General features: G+C 39.1%; 1 protein-coding gene across 6 annotated transcripts in view; it reads right to left on the bottom strand.

Moving 5' to 3' along the window:
• Positions 1–18272, bottom strand: part of CHD2 (chromodomain helicase DNA binding protein 2) — a 122716-nt gene that overhangs the window by 54401 nt on the left and 50043 nt on the right. For all 6 annotated transcript variants that reach the window (XR_006293183.1, XM_043554764.1, XM_043554767.1 and 3 more), the window contains 3 exons: positions 16517–16606; positions 15474–15664; positions 5359–5547 (listed from right to left, as the gene is read on the bottom strand). Coding sequence is in view for 5 of the 6 variants with exons in the window: in XM_043554764.1 (XP_043410699.1) it covers positions 5359–5547; positions 15474–15664; positions 16517–16606 (470 nt within the window). In the remaining variant the exon portion in view is untranslated. The remainder of the gene's footprint in view (positions 1–5358; positions 5548–15473; positions 15665–16516; positions 16607–18272) is intronic.

Here is an 18272-nt window from a genome sequence, read left to right as displayed (position 1 = left end):
CATTTTATATGACAAAATGCTCATGGTAACTATCTTTTATATCTAAATTTTAAAAGAGAAAAGGAGAAATACATAGGTATTTATGTATATCCATATATAAGCTTTAACTATACACTATAAAACGTTAAAAGTGCTTTTTTCTGAGTAATGAAACCTCTTTACACTTTTAACAATCCTACTTTTAGAAATCTATCTCAAAGTAGAGTGTTCAAGGATTTTCACTGTAGTACTGTTTGTAAGAGTAAAGTATTTGAGGGTTGTCTGGGTGGCTCAGTTAGTTGGGCATCAGACTGCTAATTTCAGCTCAAGTCATGACCTCACGGTTGTGAGATCGAGCCCCATACGGGGCTTCGCACTGAGCGTGGAGCCTGCTTAATATTCTCTGCCTCCCTCTCCCTTTGCCCCTTCGCCCACTTGCCCTCCCTCTCAAAAATAATAGATTAAAAAAGAAAAAAAGAGTCAAGTATTTGAAACAATCCAAATGTCCTCCACGAGGGCTGGTTGAATAAACTATGCTACAAATGGACAATGGAATATTATGCAGTTGCAAAAAGAAGAGAGTATCTTTATAAACTACTATGGAGTGTTCTTCAGCACACATCATTGAGTGAAAAAAGGTACAGAAAAATGTATACAGTATGCTGTTTATATAGGAGGAGGGAGACAGCAAAATGGTTAAAATGTATTTGGTTGTATTTTAAAAATTAGAAAATAAAGGAAAGAAAAACATTAAGAATTTTACTTGGTATCACCTAAGGGAAGAAAGGCCTAGAATGAAGGGGACAAGGATAGAAGCTAGATATATTTGAACATGCCAGCTTTTGTAGTTGTGCCCTTGGAACTCTACAAATATTATAAATAGTTATGAAGAAAAATTAAGCAAAGTCATCTTTAAAAAGTAAAACTAAAATGAAATCAAATATTGTATCTAGTTAGGAGCATATCCACAAGACAAAGGATCTCAAGTGCTTTTAAGACTCTTATCCATTTCTGATAGAATATACCTTTAAATTTTATTTATTTTTGAGAGAGCAAGCGAGCGAGCGTGCACAGGTGGGGTAGGGGCAGAGACAGAGAGGGAGACACGGAATCTGAAGCAGGGTCCATGCTCTGAGCTGTCAGCACAGAGCCCGATGTGGGACCTGAACTCACGAACCATTAGATCATGACCTGAGCCAAAGTGGGACACTCAACCAACTGAGCCACCCAAGTGCCCCTCCAGTGGAACACAAACAAAATAGAAACAAAAAAAACCCTTAACCTGTTTTTGTTATTCACAATACTGACAATAATCCTTGCATTATAATTATTGTAAAGCTGTGTGTGTAGTATGAATTAGGTTGGCGCAGTTGAGAAGTCAAATTTTTGGTAGGGGTATTAAGACTATTAAGGTCAAATAAAATCTCTATGTTGTCCTGTTTAAGTGAAAAAAAAAAAATCATGATATATTTTTCTTCTGTTTAAAAACAAATTTTCTAATTCTGTCCACAGAAAAAGCCCATGAGTGATGTCCAATGTAGCTGCAAATAACAGCTCTAGTAGCCAATTTGTGGTCTCCAAATTCCATTTTCCAACAAAATAGTATGCAGAGCATGCTGGATATATGGCTGACTCTAGTTCTGGGGCAGGAAATGTACAAGATGAACATGAACATTTTATTATTTCAGAAAGCAAAAAGCTATCAACTACTGCGAGGATTATGTCAAAAGGCCTCAGAACCAACTTGAATAAGCTCCTCCCAGCTAAAAATGGAGCCATTCTAACCATGAGTGTAAAACAATACCTGTCACAGAATGAAGCACAAATTTGCTTATTGAGGAGTTCATAATCATACCAAAACAAATCTCATTGGTCAAAACCTCTGAAGACATGGAGATAACCCACTGGCTCTTTTAAAAATGTCAAATATCCAACATGAATGGACCTCGAGCACACTGTGCTAAGTCAGACAGAGAAAGACAAGTACTGTATAGTATCACTTATATGTGGAATCTAAAAAAGTCAAACTCATAAAAACACAAAGTAAAATAGTGGTTACCTGGAAATGTGGGGATGGGACAGATGTTGTTTAAAAGTACAAACTGTAATGAGTAGTAAATGATCCCTAGAGATCTAATGCATGGCATAGTGAATACAGACAACAATATCATATACTCATCCACTCTACTATGAGACTAGAACTTAATGACTCCAACCACTAAAAAGAAAGGATCATTAGGTAATGTGATACCGGTGCTAACTACACTACAATGACAACATATTACAGTATATAACTATATCAAAGTAACATGTTATACACCTTATATTTGTACTTTATATGTCAAACATGTTTCAATTTACTTATTTTTTAATGTTTATTTGTGAGAGAGAGAGAGAGAGCGAGCAGAGGGGGGACAGAGGGGGGGGGGGACACAGACTCTGAAGCAGGTTCTAGGCTCTGAGCTGTCAGCACAGAGCCTGACATGGGGCTTGAACTCACAAACCACAAGATCATGACCTGAGCAGAGGTAAGACATTTAACCAAATGAGCCACCCAGGCACCCCAAACATATTTCAATTTAAAAAATTGTATTTTGTTGGGGTGCCTGGGTGGCTCAGTCGGTTGAGCATCCAACTCTTGATTTCAGCTTGAAATCCCCAGGATCATGGGATCAAGCCTGGTTTCCAGCTCTGCACTAAGCGTGGTGCCTACTTGGGACTGACTCTCTCTCTCTCTCTCTCTCTCTCTCTCTCTCTCTCTCTCTCTCTCCCCCCGCCCCCCGACCCTTCCCCACTTGTGCTCTAAAATAAAATAAAAAACACTTTTAAAAATTAGTGTTTTTTTAATGTCAAAAATCAAAAAGAATTATGCATTTACTTATTCTGTTTTTCCTATATGAACTGTTCCTCAGTTGAAACAGGGAAGTTTCTTTTGGTAGAAGTGTTCCAGCTAATAAACAAAGGAGTACTAAAATTTGAATAGCACCACTTTGTAATCCCTAATGAAGTAATGGATCTAGGCAATGCTTACCAAATACTTGCTAATATCACAAGAAGACAATCTCCTATGAAAGAATGTACCTTTGCATTCCATGAAATACTCATATTGAATCTGAGTCTAATCAAACATCTACACTTATCTGGAAATGAGAAGGGATCAAATTAAAATATTAAATGATGCCACAGAGCTAGAATCAGAAAAATCCAGGCTGTGAAAAATATCTAGAGAACACAGACTCAGTTTCTTCTCAAAAAATTTACAAGGACGGGGTAAACGGGTTCAAATAAACTAAAGAGACATGCCAACCAGTCATAATGTATGGAGCTTACTTAGATCCCAATGCAAACAAGCCATCTGTGTGCATGTGTGTATGTGCCTGTGTACATTATGTATATGACAACCAGGGAAATGTAAACACTCACTAAGTATTATAAAAATAAGGAATTATTGATATTTTAAGTATAATAGTATTGAAGTTATGTTCTTATTGAGGTATGACTGACATGTAACACTGCATTAGCTTCAGGTGTACGACATGATTTGATACTTGTATATACTGCAAAATGATCACCACAGTAAGTCTAACATCTATACCCTACACAGTTACAAAAACCTTTTTCCTCGGTGGTGGGGACTTTTAGGATCTATTCTCTTAACAAGTTTCAAATATACAACATGGTATTATTAATCATAACTGCCATGCTGCATGTTCCATCCTCATGACTTACTTATTTTATAACCAGAAGTTTATATGTTTTGACCCCCCACTTCACCCATTCCTCTCACCCCCCATCTCACGCCCTCCCCCGGCAACCACTGTTCTGTTCTCTGTATCTGTAAGTTTGGTTTTGTTGTTGCTGTTGTTTTGTCTCACTTTAGTCCTTATCTTTTAGGTACCTATAGAAACATTTGATAAGTACCTGAACCATGTTTCAAACAATCTAGGGGTGGAAATGGGGGTGCAAATGAAGATACAGGTGAACTGAGGCTGGCTATGAGTGGGTAACTGAAACTGGGTTGACTCTGGGTACATGACTACCTCCTACTCTATTTCTGTACATAGCAGAGATTTCCCAGAATAAAAAGATTTTTAAAAGTCAAGGTAGTATTAGGCAAAAGGGTCAGATAGTAATTTTTGACCACTAAAATCCTGTGGTTTTTTTGGTTTCATTAAAAACAAGCAGGGACTGGGTGCCTCGGTCAGTTAAGTGTCCAACTTTGGCTCAGGACATGATCTCATGGTCTATGAGTTTGAGCTCCACGTCAGGCTCTGTGCTGATAGCTCAGAGCCTGAAGCCTGCTTCAGGTTCTGTTACCCGCCCCCACCACACACACACACACACCCCTCTCTGTCAAAAATAAAAATATTTTTGGAGCACCTGGGTGGCTCAGTCGGTTAAGCGTCCGACTTTGGCTCAGGTTATGATCTCACGTTTCATGGGTTCAAGCCCCACGTTGGGCTCTGTGCTGACAGCTCAGAGCCTGGAGACTGCTTCAGATTCTGTGTCTCCCCTCTCTGCCCCTCCCCTGCTCATGCGCACGCTGTCTCAAAAATAAATAAACATTAAAAAATTTTTTAAATAAATTTAAAAAAATAAAAAAATTTTTTTAAGTTTTTAATTAAAAAAAAAAAAAGCAAGGCATATTATTAGAGAGATTACCAAACTTTTAACCTTAGACTATAATTTTCATGGTATGTAGTTATAATTACTCCAGATTTAACTTGAAATAATCAAAACTAAAGCCCATGACGAGCATATTATATACCACCCCCTGTCCCAAATAAAGCATTTTGCCTTAAACTCATCATAACCTAAACCAAGTCCATAACCTGGCCAGACCACTGGGGTGCCAGAAAGGAGAGCATCTTCCCCCATCAGCACAGAGGGGAGCACTTTTCCTTCTAAACCTGCACATCCCCCTGCATCTCCCTCCGTTAGTAAACAAACCTGTTTTAGCCACTTGTCTCTACTCTGTCTTCCCTACTGAGCAACACTTCTGGCAAGAACATGTTCCACCCATCTTCGTACTCCCAGTATTTAGCACAATGCCTGCCACTTTGTAGAATCTTAGTAACTGACTGAATTGAGTAGCAGAGAAGAAATACATGACTGAGTGAAATATACCTGTTTATTGGAAGGGGATTAGCATTAAAATTTAACATATACTTCGGACTACCCTCATAATGAAAAGGGCTGTGCAAATTCTCACCCAAAGAAAAAAGCAAGAATAAAACTTCCTCTTTCTAACCATGAGTATACTGCTTCTTAAATCTGTGTTGAGGCATCACTGAAAAAAGCAGTCTGTCAACTGTCTATCTTATGGCTTCTCTGTACTGATGTTAATCCCACTGAGGCTTGACCCGGCCCATAGCTTACTTGTAATACTGCTTCTGCAGAGCAGACATCTCCACCCTGAGGATCTGTTCCACTTTGGCAGGAAGGGATTTTTCTACATCCTTTTTGACCCTACGGAGAAGGAAGGGTTCCAACACCTTATGGAGACTCTGATAGCCGTTTTCCCTTCCTTTCCCATGGTCCTCTTCAAAATCTTCCCAGAATTCAAACCTGGAAATAAAACAGGACAGTGTTCATTACAGAAGCAACCGAGAAGAAAAAGAAGCATTTTTTCAAGCTAAAATTTCAATTAACTAAATGGAAAAAATAATCTGCAAACAAACAACAAACAAAATAAGACTCTTCCCTATAAGGAAAGATAAATTTTATCAGTCACTAGCTCAGGAATACAAGAGAGGGGAAAACAGTAAGGAAAGAGAAAACCACTGAATCAATCCAATGAGTCTACACTGGATAACACTGGGTTTCCAATTCTTAGACTGGATCTAGAGTTCACAGGACACTTCTGTATAACATGCAATGAGTAAGTATACATAAGTTATTGTTATGAAATGTTCTTCAGAAAAACTAATAAGCTATCTTTTAATAAGCTGCAATTTCTTAGGAAACAAATTCAAAGGTAAGAGAATTAGTGGCAATATTACAGCTGTCACCACTCAAAGGTAAAGTCAGTTACATAATTTCCATCAATAATCTTCACTGTTCATAGATTAAAAAATTAGTGGATTTATGATGACAGTAACCAAACTATAGCCCCCAAATAAGAACAGTAACACAAGTGACACCAATTTAATAGTATTAGAACTTGAAGACACAAATTTTATTAACAATAAATTCTAAAGCTTAGGGGTGTCTGGGTGGCTCAGTCAGTTACATGTCCAACTTTGGCTCTGGTCATGATCTTGCAGTTTGTGAGTTTGAGTCCCACATCGGGCTGTCTGTTCTCAGCTCAGAGCCTGCTTTGGGTCCTCTGTCCCCCTCTCTCTCTGCCCCTCTCCCACTCTATCTCTCAAAAATAAATGTTAAAAAAATTTTTTAATGAATTAAAAAACTTGTCACCATAATAATTCTGCCTCAACTCTATAGAGGAAAGTTCCTTGCATTTCAACATCTTTTAACTTTTTTTCAATGTCCATTTATTTTTAAGAGACAGAGCATGAACAGGGGAGGGGCAGAGAGAGAGAGAGGGAGACACAAAAGCTGAAGCAGGCTCCAGGCTCTGAGCTGTCAACACAGAGCGTGATGCAGGGCTCGAACCCATGAACCGTGAGATCGTGACCTGAGCCAAAGTCGGACGCTCAACTGACTGAGCCACCCAGGTGCCCCCTTGCATTTCAATCTTAATTCAATCATCTTTGATTACTAACGGGCCTGTGGCAGAAGTCCAGAATAGGACACGGTGAACAGATTTCTTTCAAAAACAAACCCCAAAAATGAAGGAAATTTATTTCATGAGGATTGAAAGAAGTACACGATTTTGCCACTAGAAAGCCAATGATGCCCTTGGAGGAGCTAGCAGGGTTCTGTGTGCAAACTAAAGCTCAGTAGGGGAGAGCATGCCATCGACCAAGCCTAGCACTGGAATCTCAGTTAATCGCTGCTGCATGGTCTGCCGTCTGATACCAGGCAGCCCTCCTCTGTTGAGGCCAGTCACGTCCCGGAATAAATAGCTCAACATTTCCTAGAGCTCTGTAAGACTCCAAAGCAACTACTCTCTGGTAAAATGGAAAGTCAGAGAGAAAATGCCAGCACCGCTAGTGTGCACTGGCGTCAAGAGAGCCTGCTGCCATTTCTGAACTGATAAACGGCCACGCATTTCACCAGGCACTGCGAGGTGGGTCAACACCTGCCTCGGTAACACCTAGGAATGAACAAAACAGCCATCTTCAGGAAGTTCAGGCAAAAAGATCTTTTGGGGTAGAAATCTAAACACATCACTAGAGCTTACAGCCTGATAAACCTAAGTTGTATTTTGTCACACTTCTATGAAAATACTCCAGGAACAAAAATAAATGAGGAATTAAAACCAGGAAGAAGACTAAAATGAACAAGGCCAACTGAACTATCTCAATGCTAGGAATGGCACGTCACACACAAAATGTATGAAGCAACTGGACATCAGGAACTATCACTATATCAAGCTATTTTCTGAAGAGCTGGGAGACAAATTTAAGAGAACATTTCAATTTACTTAACATTCATTATCGTTAATTAAAACTATATTAGTCTAAAAACTTAAATATAAATCTTATTTATAAGTTACTTCCCCTACTGTGCTAGACAACAAATATTTTCACCTACTTAGTGTTTTCTTACTAAAAAGCATAAGAATCCCTTTATGTATACACTGAATGGCTTATGAATGGCCTATGGCTGCTTTCCCTCTAAACAGCAGAGATGAGTAATGCCTACAAGCTGGAAATGTTTCTTATCAGGTCCCTTTAAGAAAAAGTTTGCTGTTCTCTAAAGCAGAATACTGTCAACTTAAAATACCACATACATAAAAGGTATAGGGTTATAGCAGTAAGTAACTTAACAGTAACACCATGCTACAACCTAGAGGTTATTTTAGATATATCCCTATTATCAACTTGTGTACATAACATATGTCTCTCACGAAAGTAGGAACAATTTGGATTGCTTAAATATTCCAGACTTTGGGATTTTAGAAAAATAGAAGTTCACTCTACTGAGGAATAACAAAGAAGAAAATTAAAAGAATGAAAACAGTATGCTAGAATTCATGTGATAAATATGCAAACAAATTCAGACTGGCCTAGACAGCAGAGGCAGAAGCAGAAGCAAACACAAAACAAAAAACAAATCTTATAACCAAGAGGTTACATCTCTGAAATCTGCTCTACTGAGATATTTTGTGGAGTGGGTATGCAGTACATTTTGCAAGTGATTATACACTCAATTCTTGGGGCTTGCTTTATCTTTTTGTATTTTTAATACCAAGCACCATGCTTTGCAGAACAGTACTTACAAAGTAAATGACTGGTACATATTTTAATAAGGGTAGTGATCAAATTGCTAAAAAGGGTAGTAGTCTGGTCAGAGCTACCATGCAGGAAAACTGACTGGACAGACCATGTGCTAAGAAAACAGATTACAGTTGGTTAAAAAAAGAACTTCTGGATTTAAAAAACAGTAATAGACCAGCGAAGGAAACAATCAGCAAAACTAAAAGGCAACCGACGGAATGGGAGAAGACATTTGCAAATAATATATCAGATAAAGGCTTAGTACCCAAAATCTATAAAGAACTTACCAAACTCAACACCCAAAAATCAAATACTCCAGTGAAGAAATGGGCAAAAGACATGAATGGACACTTCTCTAAAGAAGACACCCAGGGGCACCTGGATGGCTCAGTCGATTAAGTATCTGACTTCGGCTCAGGTCATAATCTTCCAGTTCATGGGTTCGAGCCTCGCGTCGGGCTCTTCCCTCTCTCTTTGCCCCTCCTCCACTCATGCTCTGTCTCTCTCCATGTCTCAAAAATGAATAAACGTTAAAAAAAAAAAAAAAAAAAAAAGACATCCAGATGGCTAACAGACACATGAAAAGATGCTCAACACCACTCATCATCAGGGAAATACAAATTAAAACCACAATCAGATACCACCTCACACCTATCACAATAGCTAAAATTAACAACTCAAGAAACAGCAGATGTTGGCGAGGATGCAGAGAAAGAAGAAACCTTTTGCACTGCTGGTGGGAATGCAAACTGGTGCAGCCACTGGAAAACAGTATGGAGGTTCCTCAAAAAACTAAAAATTGAACTACCCTACGACCCAGCAATTGCCCTACTAGGTATTTATCCAAGAGATATAGGTGTGTTGTTTCAAAGGAGTACCTGCACCCCAATGTTTATAGCAGCACAATCAACAATAGACAAAGTATGGAAAGAGCCCAAATAACCATCAACGGATGAATGAATAAAGAAGATGTGACATACACACACACAATGGAATATTACCCAGCAATCAAAAAGAATGAAATCTTGCCATTTGCAACTACATGGATCGAACTAGAGGGTATTATGCTAAGCAAAATTAGTCAAAGAAAGACAAGTATCATATGACTTCACTCATATGAGGAATTTAGGATACAAAACAGATGAACATAAGGGAAGGGAAGCAAAAATAATATAAAAACAAGGAGGGGGACAATATAAGAGATTCTCAAATATAGAGAACAAATGGTTGCTGGAGGGGTAGTGGGAGGAGGGATAGGCTAAATGGGAAAGGGGCATTAAGGAAGACACTTGTCCGGATGAGCAGTGGGTGTTATACACAGGGGATTAATCACTAGAATCTACTCCTGAAACCGTTGCACTATATGCTAACTTGGATGTAAATTTAAAAATTAATTAATTTAAAAAATTTAACACAGTAATAGCCTGTAACAGTTGAGGAGATGAAGGTACAAAAGTTATCTGACCAGGGGCACCTGGGTGGCTCAGGGGCACCTGGGTGGCTCAGTCAGTTAAGTGTCTGACTTCGGCTCAGGTCATGATCTCATAGGTCCGTGAGTTCAAACCCCGTGTTGGGCTCTGTGCCGACAGCTGAGAGCCTAGAGCCAGCTTCAGATTCTGTGTCTCCCTCTCTCTCTGCCCCTTCCCTGTTCGTGCTCTGTCTCTCTGAAAAAATAAACATTAAAAAAAAAAAAAAAGTTATCTGACCAAATTTAATTCCGCTCTGTACAATGATTTTTCTTCAGTGGATCATTTCTTTGACAGGACCAAGTGGTTCTGTAGCACCATCTGGAATCTAAGGAACTACAGCTAAGGATGAGGAAAATACTGGATTTTAGTCCTCTGCATACCAAGCTCAGGCAGAAACAAAGGTAAATCTTAATTCCTTAACTAATGGAGTTGCATGAATCTTTGTGGAAAAACAATCTTTTAAAAAATGTTTGAGGAGCACCTGGGTGGCTCAGTCAGTTGACCGTCCTGACTTCAGTTCAGGTCATGATCTCATGGTTTATGAGTTCGAGTCCCGCATCAGGCTTGCTGCTGTCTGCACAGAGCTTGCTTCAGATCCTCTGTCCACCCCCTCTGCCTGTCCCTCCCCCATCCCACGCTTGCACTCTCTCTCTCCCTCTCAAAAATAAACACGTAAAAAAAAATAAAAAATAAAAATGTTTGAAAACAATGTTTTACAAAATTTGTTTAATGTTTATTCATTATTTTTGAGAGAGAGAGAGAGAGAGAGAGAGAGAGAGACAGAGACAGAGCACGAGCAGGGCAGGGGCAGAGAGAGAGGAAGAGACAGAATTTGAAGCAGGCCCCAGGCTCTGTCAACACAAAACCTGACACGGGGCTCAAACTCAGAGACCGTGAGATCATGACCTGAGCCGAAGTCAGATGCTTACCCAACGGAGCCACCCAGGCGCCCCGAAAACAATGCTTTAAAAACAAAGCTTTCAAAGAGAAAAAGTTCTCTTACACACACACAAAACTACATCTCTAACTCCAATCCATCATTCCAAAAGTAATTCAACTGGCCACAAAGAACACTTTGGATGAACTATCAGAATAATCATGTCTACTAGGAACGCCACAGTTGCTAAATAGCAAAAAAGTAATTATGACCAATTAGGAGCCAAAATCCCTACCATCCACTCCAGTAGTCAAGTACAAAAGGGCAAATCTAGCTAACCATTCATTGGTGGAAACTATGCAGCACATTCTTTTTTCGGGGGACAAGCACAGATGCTGCATGGTGCCTCAAGACTCCTACTACGTAGAATGGTCTCATCTCATCTCAGTGGTGCTATGAAGGATGTACTTCTTCTCTTAGAATTTGAAGACCAAAGGATATTGACCTTAGTCATAGAAGACCTGAAACTGACCTCAGTCCATCCAACTTATTGAATGATAAGGGACACATTTTCATCATCTAAGTCAGCATTCTGAAGCAAACACTTCCAGTGTATCAAAAAGACCCAATATGAAAACGATAAAGTAATACACAGGAAAACACTCTATTTCAGAAAACAAAGGTTAATAATAAATAATTGACAATTTGACTATTTCTAAACTTTTCTGTTATGTTTTACGGCACTTGTACCTTTGAAAAGCATGCTTTATAAAAACTCGGCCTTATGCTAATACGTGATGAACAGGGTACTCATTACAGAAGGTACAACAGACTGTTCAAGACGAGAAGAGGGCAACTGCCTCCATCCTCAGGCCACTATCGACTCACAGAGCTCTGTGGAAGGGACAGAGGACCCAGGTGAGAAGAAACAGGACAGGCAAGAGGACAACAAGGAGATGGGATAGGCAGGGTGCAGTGTGACAGGAAAAGAACCTCTAACATAGTGTTTCTCGACTGGTGGTGATGCCCAATGTCCCCCAATCCCTGGGGGACACTGGGAATGTCTGGAGACATTTTTGGTTGTTACCACTGAGAAAGAGGGCAGCTACTGACATGTGGTGGGGTAGTGGCAAGGGATGCTGCTCAACAACCAATAATGCAAAGGACAGCCCCCAGCAAAAAGGAATTATCCAGCCCAGAATGTTAATAGTGCTGAGACTCAGAAACTCTGTTCTGAGAGAAGGCAGAGAAAGGAGGGGTGCCGAGGGGGCTCCACTCCCAGAAGCACACCGTAGTGAGGGTGCCTGAAAAAAAGGGAAATAGTTTCAGCCTAATCTGCTAACGCAGTAGTCAGGGCAGCATGGTTAGAGTGGTCAAGCTTCTCTACTCATCTTCTGAAGAGTCTTAAACTATCCTTGAAAAATAAAAGTCAAAAAAGGACAGCCACCAACAAATGAAAACAGAGAATTTGTTGCTAGTAGGCCTGCCTCACAAGAAATACGAAAGAAGTCCTGTAAGCTAAAAAGAAGTGATTTTAACCCAGTGAGACAATCTCCACGGGGAGAAATAAATATAACTGGAAATGATAATATAAATGTGTAAATATGAAAGACTATATGTTTTTCTCTTATTACTTTAAAAGACAAGCCTGGATAAAGCAATAATTTTATCACTGTCTTCTTGGGTTTACAACACAAGTAAGGAAGTAAAAAAGAAGCCATCCTGGAGAACAGCTGTTATATTTTACCAGAATTAAATTAGTATTAATCTAAAGAAGACTGGGATGAGATGCATACTAAAAACCCTAACAACCAGTAAGAAAATAACTTTTTAAAAAAATCAGTTAACAGAAGAGTTAAAGTGGCACACTATAAAATACTTGTTGAGACAAAAAAGGCAGTAAAGGAGAAATAGAAAAGAGTAAGACATATTGGGGAGAAAAGTAAAATCGTAGGTATAAATCCAACCATATCAATAATTGCATTAAATGTGAATGAATTAAACTCTTCAAAAGGCAGAGACTCAATTAAAAAGGGAAGCTCCAACTACATGTTGTCTACAAGAGACACATTTTTAAACTCATAAACAGCAACTGAAGTAAAAGGACAGAAACAGCATAACATGCAAACAGTTACCAAAAGACAGCTAAAGAGCTGTCACATCACACAAAATAGACTTAAGGAACAGGAAATATTACTAAAGATAAAGAGGGGCATTTCATGATAAAAAGATCAACACATCAGGAACAAAGAACAATTACAAGCGTGCACATACCTAACACCTGAACCCCTCAACATACACAAAGGAAAAAGTAACAGAACTGAAAGTAGCAGATCACTCAACAACTACAGTTAAATATTAAAATATTTCACTGTCAATAACAAAACTAGCCATGATGTCAGGAAAGGTATGTAAGACTTGAATAAGACTATTTATTAACTAAGTTGACTTAATGGACATTTACAGAACTCCACCTTATGAAAGCAGAGTATTATTCAAGTACACAAAGAACATTCTCCAAAACAGAAAACATACTAAACCATATAAAAAAAAAATTTTTTTTAAGATTTATTCATTTTTTACAGAGACAGAGCATGAGTGGGGGAGGGGTAGAGAGAGAGGGAGACACAGTATCCGAAGCAGGCTCCAGGCTCCAAGCTGCCAACACAGAGCTCAAACCCACGCACTGTGAGATCATGACCTGAGCCGAAGTCAGACGCTCAACCAACTGAGCCACCCAGGCACCCCAACATGCTAAACCATAAATAAATAACAGTGAATTCATTTAAAACATGTTCTCTAAGACAAAATTGAATTACGAGTTATCTAGGAAAACCTAAATATTTCAAATTAACCAACACACTTTAAAAAACAAACAAAAACCATGCAACAAAGAAAAAAAAAAACACAAAAGAAATTAGAAAATAGGTGAAACTGAATAAAAACTTGGGCAAGAGATTTAAGCAGACATTTCACCAAAGATCCACAAAGGGCTAATGAACACATGAAAAGATGTTCAACATTTTTAGTCATTAAAGAAATGCAAGTAAAATCCACACTGAGATACCACTACACTCCCACCAGAATGACTAGACTGATGACATACCACGTATTGGTGTTGGTATAGAGAACCAGTAGGAATGGCAGATGGAAAGTAAATACCTACTTTCCAAACAACCCAGCAATTTCACTAAGTATCCAACCAAGATAAATAAAAACAAATAAATAAAATAATAAATAAATAAAAACAAATGTCCACAGATAGACACAACAGCCCAAAACTGAAGCAACTCAAATGTCCATCAACTGGTGATACATGTAATGGAGGATTACTCTACTTTAAGAGAATAAATAAATTTCTATGACACAGGTGCATCTCAAAAATATTATGCTAAATGAAACAAGCCAAAAACAAAAGATTACTTATTAGGATTCCATTTATATGACATTTCTAAAAAAGTTAAATCTAGAGATGAAAGCTGATTAGTGACTGCCTCAGAATAGAAACAAAAGCAGATTTAACTACAGACAAGAGGGAACTTTCTGGGTGAAGAAACTATTCTAGAACTAGATTATGGTGATGGTTGCACCAATCCACAAAGTTACTAAAAAAAACAAATTGTATACTTACAATCATGTATTTTATGATATGTAAATTACATCTCAACAGTGTTTACAAAAAAGTTAACAACACATGGGGGAAGAGACCACTCATGTTTTTCATTATGCTATCCAAAATGCCTTGCTTAGTTTATGGCACATAGCAGGCACTCAAATATTTTGAGTTATAAAAAAAAAAAAAAAAAAAAAATTGTGGAGCATTTCCCTGTCAATTTGACAACTCCTGACTAGTTACTGCATGCCAGATACTACTCCAGCCAATGTGGACCATTGAGGAATAAAGTAAACATGATCCTTGGTACTTCTGAATGCATAAATTTAATGACATGAGATGAATAAGAAAGGAAAGCAGTGAGGTACCACATAGAAAAAAAAACAGGGTAGGGTGGTAAGCATGTCTGACAGGCTTTTGTAGGTTAGGTGGTCTGAGAAGAATCTGAAAGGTGGTGGTCATAAAAGCTCAGGCAAAAATGTTCCTGGACATGTGAAGATGAGGAGAAAGACCATCCCAGATAAAGAGTGTCAGTGGCTTGGCAGGTTAAAGGTACGGAAAGCTGGCAGAACAGCTGGCCATTCTGGGATGGGATGGGAGGAATCAAGAGTACCATCAAGGTGCCACACTGGGCGGGGTCTCCCAAGGTAGGGCAACAAATTTAGGTTTCATTTCAAGCATCACTGAATACTGCTGGATAACTAAGTTTTATGAAATGTGTATACCATCTCCCCTATAAAAATCTTTTCAATAAAGACCTCTATGATTCTTTAGTAAATTACAGATCTGAGTAATAGCTAATGCTGATTGCTTCTCTGTTATCACAGGTTTGGGTTTAAGATATTAACACCTGTCAGACTGAGTACCTTGTATACTTCATTTCAATTCTCGATTACCTTACAACAACAGTGAGAAGGTCTAACATTTCCTGTTTACCAATTATTTCCCCAAAGCATTAACAGATTCAAATGTCTTGTAGATAATAGGCTTTCCTCCTTGACATGCTGAATTCTGTGCCTCCTAACATTTATTATGGAACGTTTTACTAATTTTATTCCTGCAGCAGTTTAATGTTTTGCTGTTCCCAAATCATGCCATCTGTTTTCCCTAAGGTCTATTTTTAAAAAGTTAAAAAGCATTGGCATTTCAGACATTCTAGCATCTTTCGAAACACACAGGAAGGAGCTTACTTCTCCGGCATAATAAAGTGCAGCAAGGACCAGAGCTCTTTGAGGGAATTCTGCAGAGGGGTCCCCGTAATCAGGAGCCTATGGTGGGACTTGAAATCAATCAGAGTTTTATACAATAAAGAGTCATCATTCTTCAACCGATGGGCTTCATCCACTCCCAGAAAGGCCCAGTTAATACTGCCCAGCACAGTCTAAAGTAAAAACAAAACAGAACGAGCCACCAGGTCAGAAGGAAACCCAAAGTACTTTCAAGTGTTAATTATCTCTGTACAAATGCCATCACAAAGGTATACACAGAAACATTTAATCTTCACGGACTTAAAATTGTATTAGGACTCTTCTGTTTAGTCTGTGTTTTGCCAGACTAGTGTCTACTCGAAAGAGCACACCACCATCCAAAAGGTTTTGGGGGAGAGGGGGAATCTCTTATGCCACGTACTGCTGCATGCCCCACGGCAAGAACACAGAAATTGGTATGCTGGGCAAAAATGATACAGAAACAAAAACTGTGATTTTGCAGTCTCTCCTTAATTAAGATTCTCCTCTGCCTATTCTCCACCCCAACCCTGAAGCACAGAAACAACAAAAGCCACCAAATTGAACTTATTTACACTTATCTCCAGTGGGACCACCTGCCACATACATTTCTTAGTAATTGTAGAAAAGAGAGGATATGAAGAACTTCATTTTTACGTCCTCCTCACAGAGACCATTCACATCATCTGTTGTGGAGAAATTCCTTTACGATGATACGATGGGAAATGCCTGGGATGGCAATCAAGCCCAGGTTCCAATGGCTGACTAGAATCTCAGGTAAGTTACTGGCTGCAATACCCTTTCATCCTACTATTTAATTCAATTGGACTAAGCGATCTGAAGTCCCATTCAACTGTAAGGTTCTGATTTTTATTTATAAGCTCAGTATTCTTTGTGGATTTTTGTTTGTTCACTTGTCTGTTTTTCACTAAATAAAGAAAAGCAACATGGCAAGCGGGAAGCACAGAGCCCACCATTTGGACAAGTCACACTACAAAATTACACACCTTATCTTTTAAGAGAATCTCATATGTTGTTATAAGTGCATTGAACTTCAGCCTTTTAGTCTGAGAATGAATCCATTCATATTCCCGTATCTAGAAGAGAAATCAGTAATTAAGATACAATTTCAACTTTTACCTTTCTTATCACCAGCAGTCTTGTGACAGATGCATAGAAACATGCCAAATAAAAAAACTGATTAGAATTTAATGAATATTTTATACATTCTAAATTGACTGAAGCAACCAAACTATAGAGCAGTAAAAGAATTAAAAGATCACTGAGCAGCAGAAACTTTACTGCCAGAACTCAAATAACCTATTGCTTCCCCCTGCCCCCATCCCAATACATCTGACAAAACTGACAAAAAAATGCATTCCACCTGCAATTAAACCCTGGTGACTTGAACTGATCTAGCAACCTCCCAGAATGTGAATTTTCTTAAGGAATATTATTATTCTTTGCTCTTTGGTAGTGCAATACTTTTATTAACAAAATTGGGGCGCCTGGGTGGCGCAGTCGGTTAAGCGTCCGACTTCAGCCAGGTCACGATCTCGCGGTCCGTGAGTTCGAGCCCCGCGTCAGGCTCTGGGCTGATGGCTCGGAGCCTGGAGCCTGTTTCCAATTCTGTGTCTCTCTCTCTCTCTGCCCCTCCCCCGTTCATGCTCTGTCTCTCTCTGTCCCAAAAATAAATAAAAATGTTGAAAAAAAATTTAAAAAAAAAAAAAAAAAAAAAAGAACAATTCCCAACCTCTGGCTTGGTCAGAAATTTCATTAATCTAGAGCAGAAAGATGTGGCCTCCAAGAAAAAGGAAAAGGAAGGTTACAGGATGAAAATGTAAAATGCATGAAAATAATGTTAATGTAAAGGAACACAAAAACTAACACATTCATACTTCAGTGTGACCGGACACGCAGCAGGCACAATGGCCCATCATACTGCAGTGTGACCGGGAGCCTGGCAGGCACATGGGCCATCATACTGCAATGTGATCGGCCGCCCAGCAGGCACGATGGCCCATAACAAGGCTCCTGTAGTTTGGGTGTCAAGTTGGGGACCGGGAAACAGGACAAGGAGTGCGTGCAGGTAATCACCACCAAGTGGGAAGAGCAAAGAAAAGGAGTATGAGAGTCCACATAGAAAATTTCCCTGACTCGGGGCGCCTGAGTGGCTCAGTCAGTTGAGCATCCGATTCTGGCTCAGGTCACGATCTCACAGTTCGTGAGTTCGAGCCCTGCATTGGGCTCTGTGCTGACAGCTTGAAGCCCGGAGCCTGCTTCAGATCCTGTGTCTCCCTCTCTCTCTGACCCTCCCCCACTCGCACTCGGGTCTCTCTCTCTCTCTCTCTCAAAAATAAATAAACGTTAAAAAAATTTAAGAAAAGAAAAGAAAATTTCCCTGACTCCACAATTTTCAGAGTTCACTTTGTCTTCACCTTTGAATGCAATGCTTGAAACCATTTTGCATCATCTAGGAAGTGTTTTTCTTTTGTAATGGTTAACAAATAGATTAGCAAAGCTAAGAACTGCTTAGAAACTCAAAATTACAGCAGGGAAATCTGCAAATCTACCAGGTTCAGGTTAGACGACTTGAATGAAAACATTTAATAAAAATAAGTTTCAATCGGTATAATATATAACATATCTCTCAAAAGTTTGAGAATTCCTGATGGCTTTCTCTTGGGATAAGCAATCTCCCAGAAACAGTTTTCTCTAACACACAGTAATGAAAGAGCAAAGGTCTGGGACCAGACACATCTC

This window comes from Prionailurus bengalensis, chromosome B3 (genome assembly GCF_016509475.1).
Source record: "Prionailurus bengalensis isolate Pbe53 chromosome B3, Fcat_Pben_1.1_paternal_pri, whole genome shotgun sequence".
Lineage (NCBI taxonomy): Eukaryota > Metazoa > Chordata > Mammalia > Carnivora > Felidae > Prionailurus > Prionailurus bengalensis.
Note: the sequence above shows the minus strand (reverse complement) of the source record. Positions and strands in the feature narration are given on the sequence as shown.